A 16253-nucleotide genomic window follows, 5' to 3' on the forward strand; every position below is an offset into this window, starting at 1 on the left:
TAAGTTGAAGCAGTGACACTGCCTTGCTTGAACCTTAAGTTTGAATTGGGGTTAGCTCTCTGCTAAACCAGCTTAGAATAGCATCTCACGTGCCATTGTGTGGCACAGAGATTCTCAGTCTTTTAGAATGTTCATTTCCAGTAAAATACTCTTGCTCCTATAAATGCCTAATGATGTCACAGGCTGCTCTTTTTAAGGTTTTGGGCCGCTCTCAGGACTATTAGCACCCTATGACCAGGACAACTACTGTGCTAAGTTCATTTTTATTTATTTCTACTTTTTTTGTGAACTGTTGTATTAAATTATCTCAATGCTATTAAAGTCTCACTGAACTCCTGTAATCTTTTGTTCCTTTCTCCTGCACATTTTAACGTTGAAGGCACTTTGTTATAGTTTTGCCTGCTTTGTAAATGCCCCTTTCCAGTCTCCAGCTTTATTATTTAGTGAAGTCTCTAACAGCAACTCCTCCCCCTCTACCCCAAGCGGTTTAGTGGCTTTACAACAAACCGTATTAGTCTGTTACTTGTCACTAATCAAGTACATTAAAACTCCATTAATTCACTTGTGTAGGGCTTCATTATAACATTGTTGGAGGCCAAAGGGAGAGAGATCTGAGTGAGATGGAGCATTAAAGTGGCAGGTAACTGGAAGCTCAGGGTCACCTTGAAGATCAATTGGGGGTGTTCTGCAAAGCAGTCACCCAATATGTGTTTGATTTCTTCAGTGTAGACCTGATTGCAGAATGCAATCCACTAAATTAGATGAACGGTATGTGAATTGCTGCTTCACCTGGAAAGAGTGTTTGGGTCCTGGATGTTGCAAAGGATAAAGGCAAAAAGGAATGTATAGTATCTTATTGAGTTGTGTGGGGAAAGTATCATGAGAAGGGCAGTGGTTGGTGGAGATGGAAGAGCCAAGTCGCAGACAAAATGGTCTCTTCGAAATGATAAAAGGTGAGGAGAGAATGTGTCTGGTGATGGAATGTTGCGATATTGTTGAAGGCGGTTAATGTTCACAGAAGATGGTACTTTAAATGTAGAAGCTGGCTGGGTGAAAGGTGAGGACAAAGGGACCCCTGTCCTTGCACAGGATTGCTTGAGAGGAGAGTGAGAGAGAGGTAGTGCAGGCAATCGAGCAGAGGCTGTTGAGAGCTCTGTCAATTATGAAATAGGGGAAGCTGAAGAAATCTCAGCACTAGTGTGAAAAGTCTCAGCATTGCAACAGGTATGACAAAGATGGAGTAACTGGGAGAATGGAATGGATTCCTTACAGAAAGCAAGGTGTGAGGAGGTGTAGTCAAGTTGGCTGTGGGACTGTGATGGATTTGATCATGAATCTTTTATTTATTCTCACAGGAGGCTGCCTTTCAGCTGATTGGTCCATGCCAGCTCCCAGCGAAGAAATCCCATTAGTCCTGTTCCCACTCCCTTTTTTCCCCCCTATATCCCTACAATTTATTGCCTCTCACACATGCCCATTAACTCCCCTTTTGGTTCATTTTGCCTTTAATCTACACTAAGGGGTAATTTACAGTATTCAATTAATTCTAAACACATCAGTGGCAATAAAGGAAATGAAATTTTTGAGCTCTCCACAAGCGTAGAAAACATGCCAATAAAGTCATCCTCGTATCAGAAAAAGGGGTGAGGGAGGGGACCTGAACAGGATTGAAAACAAGAACTATTCTACTTATCCCACAAAAGGGCAGCATGTTCTGCCAGTTTGGATACAAACTGCTTACCTCTCCTAATGAATTTATAATTCAAGTCCAAGGCTAATTCCAATTCCATTTGCAATTTTTTTGTGGTATTTTGAGTGCCTTCTGAAAGTCCATTTGGATAGTATAGATAGGTATACCTTTGCTTACCCTCATAAAGACATCCTTAAAAAAAGAAATTGACTCGATTAGTTGAAATGAATGTGCTAAACAAAAGCATGTTGGCTTTCTTCTATCAGGTATTTGTTTAATTGCTGAGTAACTCAGTACTTAATGGTGAATTTATTTTGTGCTTTCTATTGTTTATTCATGGGCTGTGGACATCATCATCCTTCTGTTTTTGTCCATGAACTGATTGACTTGTCAGGACATTTTAGAGGGAAGCCAATTGTTATGGGTATGGAATTACATATAGGTTAGGCAAGGTAATACTGCAGATCTCTGTCCCCACAAGTCATCAGCAACAATCTGACAATTTCATCATTGCAAGTATCTGTTTTTTTTTGTTTGTTCTATATTTAATTGTCATTTAATTCAGAGTTTAAAATTAACCAAGCTGTTTTGGTGGGATTTGAGCTTATCTTCAAATCAATGCTTCACATCTCTCAATGTCAAGTCCAGTAACGTAGGCTACTGTATACTTGAAATGATCAATTCATTTCTTTGGTATTTCTTGTATCTTGCAAGTTTTTTCCTGCTTTACAATGGGAAGTCATACCTCAGAAGTAATCAATTGGATGTGCAGAACTTTGACACATCCTAACATCATGGCTAAGTAAATGCCAGTTTCTCAGCTCCTTCTGCCACGAGTTTCTTTGTGGTTTCATCAATTGGAGATTCTAAAATTTGCTGTTCCATATTTATTAAATAAACTCATCAAAATGAGTACTAGACCTTCATGTTACCTCCCTGAAAATTTTGTGGTTTATCCTGTTGTCTGCAAAGCTATGTCTACCACTGCATATTTTAAAAAAATTTCCCTTTATCCATTGTGATATCACTCATCTTGCCCTCAGCCACCAGGATGCACTTCCTACCCAATGTGGCATGTGATGCACACCAGGAGATAGCTGGTATGAATTGCGACAGAAGTAGAATTGCCAACAGTGGATAAGGTGGAAGAGGAAAATCAAAGGGGGTTTTCACTCATGTTCTGTATGAATCAGAAAGCAAAATACTGTAGATGCTGAAAATCTGAAATAAGAATGATATATGCTGGAAATACTCAGCGTTGATGACATAAAATGTTCTCTATTTTTCCCTCCACAGAATCTGCATCTTCTGCTGAGTATTTCCAATGTTTTCTGATTTTAATTCGTACTCCAAAAATCAAGGCACATAATTATACAGTTGAGTACATGATCAGGCAGAGTTATAAGAACTGGCAAGAACAATTGGTTTATAAAGGAGCTGGTTATTTATCCATGTCCTTTATTCCTGAAGCGGCAGAAACTGGTTGCAATAGAGTACGAGGGCATATACCTTGGTCAAATAAAAATCCATTGGACTGTGCTATACGAAGGCAGTGATATCTGAATGAGTGTAGTACTATTTGAGCTAATGTAATAGCTGGAATCCGACACACATGACAGATTCTAATTGGGTCAGCTAGAGCAGTTTGAATCATAATTGACCATCCAACCATGCTAATAATTATGTTTAGATTTATTGCTGCCTTTAACAGAATTTATATATACGAACAGTGTTGGGAGATGGGAAGGAGATTATTTCGTTCATCCCTGGGCAAACTGGACACATTTGTCTTTATCCATTCGTCCAAGTCAAAATTTATTTTTCATTTCTTCTCGAGTAGTAAAATACCTCTTTCATTGCTGAAAATCCTAGACAAATACTGCATTTAGTATTTCTTTCAAGTGGCCAAGCATTAGAGTAGTGCACACCCCTATCTTCAGCAGGTATCCAGAGATCAGGAGCACAAACACTAGTTTATCAACATCTCAGCACACTATTGAGCTCAATAATTGAGCCATAAAGCTGCCATGATGAAATTAGTAATTAAATAAATAGTAGTGATTGAACTTGGGCCTTTCTGGTATGGCTTAATGTTATTGAAATCAGTGCTTTTACCTTCTATGTCTTTAAAAGATTATGCCAGGTCTTGCTTCTTTAACACTGGTGTCACAGATGTAGAAGCATACAGAATAGGAGAGCAAAAAAACCGCTGAATACATTTGTTTGTTGAGTTGATAATGATATTGTTGTATTTAGCTGCTGTTTTTCCCTTGTGTAGAAGAATTGGGTGTACCATTCACCAGCTTGACTCAAGTTGAAACATCTTTCCACCCTGTAGACTGCAGTGATCCAGTTTTGAGCAGTGCTGGCATAATGGATGATCACTTAGTTTCAAACATGATGAAGACAGAGGTCACAGTTAATGCTCAACTGCAAGCACCAATAAACAACTCACCGAGCACCGTGCAACAGGAGAACTTCGGCCATGGTACTGAAACTCCTGTGTTCACGGAACCATTCCCACCCACCTCCAGAAACATTGACTTTGCAAAGGGCACTGGGGTACTTACCAGCACCACCACAAGCACAATTGCCCCAGTTACAGAAGTTTCACCTTTGGAACATCCTGAGAAAGACAAGTTTGCAAATGAAGTAAAAGAAATTGCACAAGCCAAAGAACCCCAAGTAGTAAAAGTAGCTGTGGAGAAGAAAAAGAAAAAGAAAAAGCGTTCGCATCCAAAGGCATCTCAGCCTGTAGTGGATGTTCCAGCTAAAGCTAAAGATGTTCATAGAATTATTTCTGATCAACGTCTAGAAGAGCTGCCTGCTGGAGTGATACAAGAGCACAAAGAAATCATCTTGAACACTGAGAGATCATTTAAGGAGACATCAGGAATGAAGGAAAAAGCACGACAGGTGGATAACACATCAAGTCAAAGCGGTGTTTGGGCAACAGGAAGTGCCGGGGATAAAATGGCATGTGCTCCATTGCAAGATATTAAGGGTTCTTCAGAGGTTCGTAGAGCAGACATAGTAGGGAGTCAGAGAGGAGAGGTGGCTTTTTCAGACAGCACATCACAGGTGGAATTGATTTCAGAAGTAGAATGGACTGAGCATCCTTTGGATTCTTGGAGCAGAGAGGTTACCTCCCCTGAATCTCTCCAAACAGGTGAAGTAGAAAAAGTAATACCTGAATCTCTCCAAACAGGTGAAGTAGAAAAAGTAATACAGCCATCTTTAGAACAGTGGAGTGGTGAAAATGCTCCTTGCAAGTCACAGAAAAAGTCTGAGGTAAACAAGTTAGCAATAACTTCTCTAGAACTTGGGGATATAGAAAATGCTCCCCCTGAGTCAATGAAAGTGCCTGAAATGAAGGAGATGGAGGTGTCTTATATAGAACACGTGGATCCAAAAACTGCGCCCTCTGGATCAAAGCAGACATCTAAGGTGGATGAAATAGCAGAGACCCCTCTAGAAAATGGGAATAGAGAAATTACTGTCCCTATGTCGCAGGAATGCTCTAAAGTGGGAGAAGTGGCACAGACCTCTCTGAAACTTGGAGGTGAAGAAAATGCTTTCCCTGAGTTGCAGCAATCATCTGAGGTAAAAGAAATGGCAGAAGCCCTAACTGAGAACCTAGGTAGAGAAACTTCATCCCTCAAGTGGAAGGAAGTACCTGAGGTAAAGGAGATGGCAAACCCTTGTGTAGAAAATGTTGCTAGTCAAAATATTCCTCCTCAGTCAGAGCACATGCCTGAGGAGAAGGAGATGGTAGAGAACTCTCAACTTGTTTGCAGAAAAGTTGCTCCCCCTGAATCAAAGAAAACATCTGAAATGAACAAGGCAGCAGAGATCCCTCTGTATCACCTGAGTAGAGAGATGGGTGGCCTTGACTCTCAACAAATGCCTGCGGTGAAGGAGATGGCAGAGATGCTTATAGACAATGTAGATACTCCCTTTGAATCAAATAAATTGCCTGAGGTAAAGGAAGTAGATGGGCATTCTCTGGAGCAAGTTGCTAAACAAGCTATCCCCCACCAGTCAGAGGAAACATCAGCAGTGACGAAGTTAGCAGAAAGCCCTTTGCACAGTATGTACAGAGAGGCAGGTGTCCTTGAACCAGAGCAAATGTCAGAGATGAAGGAGATAGTACAGAGCCCTCTGCAACATCCGAGTAAAGAAATGGGCTCCCTTGAGTTAGAGCAAACAACTGAGGTGAAGGAGATAGCAGAACACCCTCTGATGAGAGAAGCAGGTGTTCTTGAGTCACAGCAGACATCAGAGGTAATGGATGTGATAGGGACCCCTCTGGAACATGTGAATACAGAAATGACTCCCCCTGATTTACAGCATACTGCTGAAGCGAAATGGGTAGTGGATACTCCTTTAGAGCATTGCAGTACTGTATTTACTTCCACTGAATCGCAGCAGAGATCTGAGATAAAAGAACTTGAGAGTCCACTGGAATGTTGGAAGAGTGAATCTGCTTTCCCTGAATTGCAGCAAAGTTCTGAGGTGAATGAGATGATGGAGGGTCCTTTAGAATGTCAAACTGAAATCAAACTCTCAGAGTGCACTGACCAAGTTGCACCCCTATCACTGAAGCATGAAGCATCAAAACCACTGGATAATAATGAGGGGAAAAGTCCAAAGTCTCCATTGAGAAAAGGAGGTGCAAAGCTCCTCCAAAAGCGAGGATTCACTAAAGGTATTTCACAGAAGGAGACTGGTGCAAAAGTGTCTCCTGAACAGCACAGGGCCTTGAAGACTTCGGTGCAACCGAAGGTAGCAAAGGCTCCAAACCAACGACGGGGAGATAATGACCCTCTAGAACCAAAGGAGTTTGGAAATGTTAATGCACAGTCTGACCAGGGGCATCTGGATGAAGGTCCTCGTCAAGATGAAGGTGTGTTCCAAGAGCACTTTTCTTCTCCATCTTCCCCTTTCCCCATCCCTGTCCCCGGCTTCAACTTACAAAATCCTGTCATCGGAATTTCAAACTGACTGTAATGGCACAGCATGATATCTTCCTTTGGTTTACTAAAGCACCCATCATTTTGCATGCACTATTTCTCTTGAACTTGTAATTAATCCATTGCTTACTAACCACAAGGATTCTGTTGGATGAAATTAGCAGCTTGTGTTTAGTGGATATCTTTATAACCTACAGCATGGCATTTGGTTGGTTTTAAAGTGATTTTGATAGCATTTGCTTATTTTGTGAAGTTAAGTTCACATTTACATTGATTTAAGGGGAGTGGCAGAAGAGAAGAATAAAAACGGTAAGTGTCTAACCATATAACTGGATGTTACATACTTGTATGTTGAAAAATGGAATGTGTCTCACTTTCTCAAATGGAAAGTTGTTCAGAATTTTTTTGGCAATACAACTTTAGTTATCGACAGTAGTAGAGACTTCTTCATGCATACAGTAATCATGAATTCAAAAAGTTGCACATATTAATACTGTAAACCTTGGACTTTGGAACTATAGGGGGGAAAAGACAATACAATTTAAGTAAAGACTTTAACAGATAACACAGAAAAAATGTCTTACAAAAATTGTCCCATGAAAGTAATGACAATGAATCAGGAAGGATGATGAGGCATTACTGAGGCTTTACTTTGACATGTGTTTTGTATTCGTGATACAAAGGCATTTCCCATTAACAGCTGACTTTGCCTTTTAATCAAAATCAGTATAAAGTTTAGATTAGCTGCCTTAGTTCACTAATTTCTTCCTATCTGCCATGTGACCCAGTCACTGAGGAGTTAGTAATAATGAACTATCAATTTAAATATGTGACTGATTGATGGGGAGGATTAGAAGGAATTCTGACTGATGTTGAGATTTTAAGGTAAAATTGGATGAAATGTTTGAATCAGGCTAAGATATAGGACCAAGGGGATGGGGTTTGATTTTAGAATGTTTACCAAATAACTGATATAGGCATGACAATTTGAAGGTGGCCTGTTGCACTTTATCTAAATCATAGTTGACATCTGGAGAAACCAAGAGGTGCTATATTTGTCAGTCACCTTTGATAAGTAAAAAGTAAATAGTTCAATTTGTACAGATTAAAGCAATTTGGACCAATTATTTGTCAGTTTTAACGATGCATAGAAGTTTTGGGATTCAATCTCCTAATGGGGCCTGCTCTTTAAATAGTCACAAAAATTACAGCTCATTTACTGATGAAGCCTTTTAAAAAAGAGTATGGTTTAGGCTATATGCTGTGGAACATAAGAGTGGTGGGTGCCTGGAATGTGCTGCCTGGGGTGGTAGTGGAGGCAAATATGATAGGGACATTCAAGAGGCTCTTAGACACATGAATGTGCAGGAAATGTAAGGATATGGATATTTAGGCGGAAGGGATTAGTTTAGTTGGGATTTCATTACTAATTTAATTAGATCGGCACAACATTGTGGGCCAAAGGGCCTGTGCCGTGCTGTATGGTCTATTGTATCCTGAAAGTGTTGGGCAGCTTCCTGTCATCTTGAAAATTGAATTTTTGTTTCTACTTTTTAATCTTACTTGCTGGACTTTCTCTGTTGAAAGATTGATGTTCAGTGGAATGGTGTGTAGCAGTAGATTTAAACTTGCATGTACGTGGTGATCCCTGAGAACATTGACACCTCTGAGATGCTCCTTGCACTTACAGAATCACAAAATGATGCTGGGCATCATTCCATGCCAGTCTTTTTGAAAATAATTATCCATATAGTTTTGCTCCCCTGCTCTTTCTATCAACCCTGCAAATTCCTCCTATTTATTTATGTACTTATTTTCCTGCGGTAAGTCACCAATGAATTTGCTTGTGTTCCCCTTGAAAGGCAGTGCATTCCAGATCATAATAATCTGTGTCAGGAAAAAATTGTCTCCATTTTTCCATCCACCCCTTATTGTCAATTCTTTTGGCAACTATTGTACATCTACGTCCTCTGTTAACTGGCCCTTGAATAAATAGCCACACAATTCCCCTTACAACCCTATTAAAACCCTGAACTTTGTTCACCCCCATAACTTGTAATGGCTGGGGTGCAGAGCTGATTTACCTGAATGGTACTTGGAACAGGGAGAGACAAGAGAAGCTGAAATTCTCTTAAGGGTAATACATTTCTGCTGCTTTATATCTGTTCATTTCACCAGTGCTTGTCCTTCTGAAATCTGCTACTATCTTCTTTACTGTTAACAACATTTCCAAGTTTGCCTTATAAACCAAAGTTTTGGTCATTCATATGCTGTGGCATGATTTTAATCCTTATGTCTGTGAATTTCTCTTCGGTCTCACAAAGAGCCATTCGCCAATAATCTTTGCCTTCTGTCCTGTAGCAATTTTTGGAAACATACCACCACTGCCCTTCAATCTTACATTTTCAAACCTCACTGTGCATAATCAACATAAAAAGAGCATGTTAAGGGTGCAATGGGTAGAAGGCACATCCTATGTCCCCTCTACCCATTGCACTCTTAACGTGCTCTTTCTGACACCCCACTGGTGGTCTGGCATACCCACTGAGTCCTGGAAGTTTCTCCTTTATTATTAGGAAATTGTAATTTTTAACATCCAAAATCCAGGATGAGTTTAACAAAGTAAATGCTAAATGAATAAGAAGTTATACTAAGTTATTGAATACATAAAAGTTAAAGGATATAGAATGCATGATTCACACATATAGTTTTTAGCATATAACAGAAAGAAATCTGCTAGTCTTGGAAGCCAAAGTTTTAGTAGTTAGTTGAGGTACAGGGAGATAATTTGCTGAACAATGCTTTCTTTGCAGAATTATATTGTTTCTGTTATTTTGTTTTTCTGCAAAGTCCAGTGACATCAGATCTTTTTTTCTTCTCCCAATGTGGTTCACTACATTTCGTGCCATCCACAATGTTCTGAATGTTAAGTGGCTCTGTTTACAGTTCAAGTAGCACATGAGCAGATGGATCACTGTTTGCTGATCACGGTCAGCCTTCCATTGTTTATCTGTAATTTTGCAGACAGAAGTGTACACAGGTTTTATATTTTGATATAAATAAACTTGGAAGTGTCTCCTCTTAAAACCAAAGCTGAATTCTGAAATGCAGGGAGCAGGTGGTTGAACAAAATTATATGTTTAAAATAAAATATTTTGGTATCTTTTGTAATTTTGTATAATTTTGCTAATCCCCAAACATTTTGGTCTACTTTTGTGCTGAAATATTAAGAAAAGTTGCCTGATTATTAACGCACAACATTGTACACTCATCTGATTATAGATTAAGAAGTAGGAGCTCACTCATATACACTCCCTTCATGAATTTTCATTACTAAAGAGAATCATTGTTGTAATGTAGAGAATGTTAGTCAATTTATTTCTATCTTCCTGACCTTTCTGATGCAATGAATGTATTGAAATGAATGTATCGAAGTCAAATAAAAACTTCATGCTCAGAAAGATATCATGTAGACATCCGCTATTTTGAAATCCTGTTTTTTTTTCCCTCTTTCACACGATATGGGCATTGCTGGCAAGAACAATACTTTTAAAAAAAAACTTTATTTATACAGCACAGTAATAGGCCCTTCCAGCCCAACGAGTCCATGCAGTCCATTTAAACCCATGTTAACCTACCTGTACTTCTTGGGAATGTGGGAGGAAACCAGAGCACCCAGAGGAAACCCACACAGGCACGGGGAGAACGTACAGACTCCTTACTGACAGCGACGGGAATTGAACCCTGATCACTGGTGCTGCAGTAGCGTCATGCTACCCACTATGCTACCGTGCCGCCCTTTTCTATTGTTCTTGAGAGGAGGGTAGTAAGCTGCCGCCTTGAAATACAGGTGACCCCCACATTACAGGGGTGTTGCTTTCCTAGAAATTATTCCATATCTCAAGTATTTTGGTAGTGATTTGTGAATACTGTATGGGTGAATTTCCATACACTGAATGGCTGTAGCATGGAGGCCACTTATATTACAGTTCGTTTGGTGAAGATGTATCCATAGTATTGTTAGGATGTTCCAGTATTTAAATCCGCAACAATGAAGGTATGGTGATATATTTCCAAGTTGGTATAGAATGTCACTTGGAAGGGAACAAACAAATGATGGTATTCCCATGCACCTTCTGGGTAGTAGAGGATGTAGATTTGGCAACTGTGGTTGAAACCTTGGCATGTTGCACTTAATGAGACTCACTGCAACATCTGTACGCCTGTGATGGAGGGAGTGAATGTTTAGGCTGGAGAACTTGGTGCCGGACAAATAAGCTAGTTTCTTAAGGATAAAACAGAGTTTAGGATGTGTGGATCGTCTCTTTTTTTGGTTGTAAAAGAATGAATGAGGCATTCAATTTATTTGATGTTTTAAAGGAACTGTCAGGAAGACTGTTGCTAAGCTGACAGCCTCTGGTGAAGGTACTTAATTATGGGGGTTGTGTCTCTCTTGAAGTATAGAACTGTGTTGCACTGAGGCAAATGAATGCCATCACTATGGCAACATCTCATCACACAAGTGAGTGAATTCAGATTTTTTTTTAAGAAATAGCATTTAGAGTGGATGAGTAATGGTTTGGGGCTTTGTCTGAAAAAAGTAATAGTTCTGTATCTCAGCAAAAATTACAGCCCTTCAGCATATTGTTTGAGGGAATAAGATACAGCTTGTATATGAATTAACTCAATTTGTTGTCTTTGCCACTCTAGCCCTTATAAAATTGTGATTTGGATTTTTTTTATTACAAATTTACAAATTGACCCATCTCATTCATAACATTAAAAAAAATTAAATCTATCTTTTTAGCTGAGCTTTAGGTTATTCCCTTCATAGTGGCCTTGCATTAGGTCCAAGCTTTTTTTCATTCTGTAAATCAATGAGGGAAAGATGGTCAATGTTCCCTTGCTACTCTTGTCCATATGTCAAGAACAAACTACTTTAAAATAAAGAAAATCAGGTGCAATAATGAACTGAATCTTGCCATACCTGCCCCATGGTCAGCGCCTGCTTGCATTCACTCAGTCCAGATGTGGAGGGCCAATCTTGCTGGCAGCAAGTCAAGCTGCACGGTCTCAACACAGCCTTGGGTGATGGCACAATAGTCAGATTACTGGACTAGAAACCCAGAGGTCTCAACCAACAACCAGGGACTTGAGTTTAAATCCGAAATGGCATTTGAATTTAATTTCAATCTGTAAATTAGAAACAACACCAGTCTGTGTAAAGACCACAAACACTGGATTGTCATTAAAAGTCCACCTGATTCATTAGTGTCGTCTTCCAGGGAAGGAAATCTGCCATCCTTATCAGGTCTGGCCTATTTATGACTCCAGATCTATGGAAATGTACTTGACTCTGAAATGGTCTGGCAAATCGTTCTGTTCAGAGTCTGTTAGGGATGGACAATAAATGCTGGCCTTGCCAATGAGGTCCACATTGTGAAAAATGAAGAAATAAGAGCTAGTTATTAATATTTTCTACTGACATGCACTTTTATCCTATAACTCATTTTATCTCTTCTCTGTTCAGCAGCATTGTAACATAAGATGGCTAGTGACATGTTAATTCATGTCCTTTCATCCCCAGTTGGTTCAATGTAAATGATCAATGTAATTGCCACTGGTTATCACATTTTGCTGTCTCATTCTGCACTAGTTTTTGCTTTGCCATCCAGAACCTAAACCTCCGACCAGCAAGTTGTTTTCATTCAAGGCATTCAGCAGCTATGAATGCGTGATCTTGCAGCATCGGAGCTTGCATATATACAGTAATTATTAACAGATGTGAAGTTTAAAGGTCTTTTACGAAGAAGGTCAAAAGACCAGATGCCTAGCTCCTGTGGGAGAGCTGACCAATAACTTAATTGAAGGAAAAGCTTTTAAGAGGATTTTAAAGGTGGAAGGAGAATAGAGGTGGAGTTGAGTTCAAGTAGTACCAATGGATTAGGTGTAGCTATTTGGACCAATGGTGGAGCAAAAAGAGAGGCATGTGCAGAAAAACAGATTTTTGACAATTAAAGAAAGCAGAATTAGGATTTGGCCAAGTGATTTGAAGATATGGGTGGGGTGGGGAAGAGAGGAGGGTTGCGGTAGTGAGAAATATAATCTCAATGTGTTTAGGAGAAGCTGAGCATTTGTGTAGTTCAGCATCGTAGGAAGTCATGCAATTAATGAGCTACATTTTACTTGACCTGTCCATGGTCAAAGTCAGCATGCACCCAGCTGGTCTGGCTTGCCTTCTGCACTCTCAAGTCAGGCAGCAAGATCTCTGTGATGGTTAACACTCTGGTGATATACCGCTGAGTCCCAGCCACTGGAATGTCCTAGAAAGATGTTGACAGCAAAGCTGAGAGCAGAGCTTCAGCTTTCGACAAAGCTGTTTGAAATTTTAATAGTTTTTAAATGTCTCTAGTGTTCAAAAACAATTGAAAACAATTAAAAATAGAACTACGTAATTGAAGAAAATAAAAACTATTTAAGTTTTCAAGAAGTCACTTATTTTCCCCTTTATCTACTAATTTGCAAGTCTAGAATCCCCATTGAAATAAGCAGTGTCCCATTCACATGTCAGGTTTGATTTGACATAAGGTTGGATGAGTTAACGGCCAGAATAATGCTGGGGAATCCCAGAAAGAGGGCTCTGTTGTTGGACTTCATATGAAGTCTAGCAATGGGATGGAATGTAATGAAGATGCAATGCCATCTGTCACTTGCTTAAGGTTTGAATTTTGTATTTGGTAGTGCAGGAGGTCTACCAAAATTTCAACAGCTCAAGGTCATCAATTCTGTTCAGAACCATTTAAATCCAACCCAGCAATTTTCACCCCAATGAGTTCATAATATAGGATCTCATTTGAGGGTATACTGTATTTTCTTTGGATAAGATGTTAAATTGACATTTATTCCAGTTGGTTACCAATCCATTATTACCATTAAAAATGAGAAATATATTCTGCTCTTTTGAAAATTATTCTATGCTGGATAATTACAGATGAGACAGACTACTTGTTCTTTTTTAACAGCTGTCTTGAGAGATTCGTATTCCTTTCTCCTGAGGCATTGTAGAATACAATTGTTTTGCTTAAATTATCCCAGGGGCACTGTCTGTTCCTATCTAGAAGTTTGTTCTACATGTTGATTTTATTTTCTAACATCAACGCTGTCTTTTACTAGTTGGACCTCTGCCCCTTAGTTCTATGCCTGCAGTGTAATTTGAAATGAAATGCTTAATTTTTTCTACATCCTTTACTGCTTTGAATCTCTTATCAAGTTTATTTTGCCTTTCTTCTAGGCTAAAAAGTTCAAACCTTTCCAGTCTTTCTTCATAACTTGGACGAACGGATTCCTGTATTACTCTAGAGCTGTCTTATTCCAGAGCCATCTTACTAGGTTGCTACTGAGGAATTGCTGCATAGTAGGAGACCAAAGTGAAGTGAACTCGTAGGGTGGGGAGCTTTGGAATTCTTTACCCTTGGGAGCTGTGGAGGCTCAGTCGTTGTTTCATTCAAAATGCAGATCAGCATATTTCTGGACATTTAGGAAATCAAAGGATATAGTGATGTTGCTGGAAAGTGACACTGAGATAGATCAACCATGATCTTAATGAATAGCGGAACAGACTTGAAGGGCCAGATGGCCTGCTTATGCTCCTGTTTTCTCATGTTCATGTGCTCTTATAAATTGGAGTTGTCGGGGTAATATTTTCAGAAACGGATGTCAGCTAAGTGACCATGAAAATTAATTTTAATTAACTTAAATAATTTTTACTTTCTTCAATTTTTAATTGTTTCCAAATGTCTTTGAATGCTAGAGGCACTTAAAAATTATTAAAATGCCAGAAACCATAGCTCTGCTCTCACCTTTGCTATCAATATCTTTCTAGGGCATTTCAGTGGCTCAGACTGAGCACTCTTGCCAGAGGCCTAACTACCACCAAGATCTCGCTGCCTGACTTGAGGGTGCAGAAGGCCAGCAAGATTAGCTCTCTTTAGCTAGACCGGATGGGTGAAAGCTGACCTTGACCATTAGTCGCCTCGTGTATATTACCAGAGGTTCTCCAATAGATTTTTTTAATGAGATTTTTGAATCTTTGCTGAAGTAACTCTCTGAACTTGAAACCAGCAAGTCCTGTATTGATTGCAGAATTTCTCCTCACCTTGCATATGTAATGTGCTAGGAGTGGGAAGAGGTTTACTTTGTTACAGTTGGATAGATTTATGGAGCCAAGCAAGAGCTGGACACCAGAAGTATTGGAAGGAGTGTCAAAGGTGAAGATATGATGCATCACAGTGACATAGGATGTCCCTGACTTTGCTTAGGACTATTTAATTACAGGGATGGGAATGGAAATTTGATTGGAGAGAGAAAAGCAAGGAATTTTCAAAAGAAGTGGTGTAAATCAAAATAGATATGGAATGTGGACCCATGTTGTAATCTCATTCACTTGAGTCATTGTTTTAAAAATATAGGAATATACTAGAATGGTTATTCCTTTGGTTGCCTGTGGATTCCATGTTACTTAATTTGCTAGATTGATGGATTCTTCCTGTTGTGGGTCTCAAAATTAATTACAAGATCTGATTGAATGCCACAAAGTCGTAGATTTAATCAGATAAGAGGTTTGGTTTAAAAGCAAATCTTCTAATTGTGCCTGTGGACTTCTTTGGTGTTGCTGCAAGCATTAGCAGATAAACATAGGTATGTAGTGGCTGCTACCGCGATGTGAAAGTAAAACACTAGTCGGTGGGCTGCAGAACAAAAACTGATTTATTTTCCCGCCTTGTGCATGCCTTTTAAGAGGAACAGTTCCCACCCACTGAAAACAGAAATGATGTATGCGCTACGTCATCAAACTTATCCCGTGTGTGGGTTATCCCCATCTCTCGGGGAAGATGAAGGCCCAACGCCATCTTGGGCCTCACCGCTTTGACGACGCGCAACCCGGCTCAGCGCCAGCTCGCTTGCTCGGAAGGTGAGTCGCTACACAGCCACCAACCCCCCCCCCCCCCAGAACCGGCGATACGGTCCCCAAGGTTCGCGGGCTATGCTAGCCGTTGCTTAGGAGGTTGGCCTTTGCATCGGAGTGTTGGGACCTCAACCGGTTGTTGTAGATCTAAATGGGCCGGTTTGAGGTGGTCCGTCGTGAAGACCTCTTCCTTGCCCCCAATATCAAAAATAAAGGTGGACCCATTATTCCTGATGACCCGGAACGACCCCTTGTATGGTCATTGCAATGGTGCCCAGGGTGTGCCCCTGTGAACGAAAACGAACTTAGTCTTGTAGTTCCTTGGGCTCACAGGATGGGGCTTGACCATGCCGTGAAGTGGGAATCGGTGCCAAGCTGCCGAGCTTCTCGCGCAGTCTTTCCAGGACTGTCGTGGGTTGTTCCTCTTGGCCCTGAAGGGCCGGTATGAAATCCCCTGGGACAACCAGGGGCGCACCGTACACAAGTTCAACTGACGAAGCGTGGAGATCTTCCTTGGGGGCAGTGCGTATGCCGAGCAGGACCCAAGGCAGTTCATCGACCCAGTTAGGGCCTTTCAGGCGGGCCATCAGGGCTGATTTCAGGTGGCGGTGGAAACGTTCCACCA

At 40.2% G+C, this 16253-nt stretch overlaps 1 protein-coding gene across 8 annotated transcripts in view; it reads left to right on the forward strand.

Annotated features, from left to right (window-relative positions):
- The window catches only part of LOC127574054 (microtubule-associated protein 4-like), a 218124-nt gene that overhangs the window by 148888 nt on the left and 52983 nt on the right, over positions 1–16253 (forward strand). For 7 of the 8 annotated variants that reach the window (XM_052022658.1, XM_052022657.1, XM_052022661.1 and 4 more), the window contains one exon: positions 3969–6596. In XM_052022658.1, the coding sequence (XP_051878618.1) occupies positions 3969–6596 (2628 nt within the window). The remainder of the gene's footprint in view (positions 1–3968; positions 6597–16253) is intronic. The other variant, XM_052022659.1, reaches the window with a different exon arrangement.

The sequence above is a fragment of the Pristis pectinata genome, chromosome 9 (genome assembly GCF_009764475.1).
Source record: "Pristis pectinata isolate sPriPec2 chromosome 9, sPriPec2.1.pri, whole genome shotgun sequence".
NCBI classification, from domain to species: Eukaryota; Metazoa; Chordata; class Chondrichthyes; order Rhinopristiformes; family Pristidae; genus Pristis; species Pristis pectinata.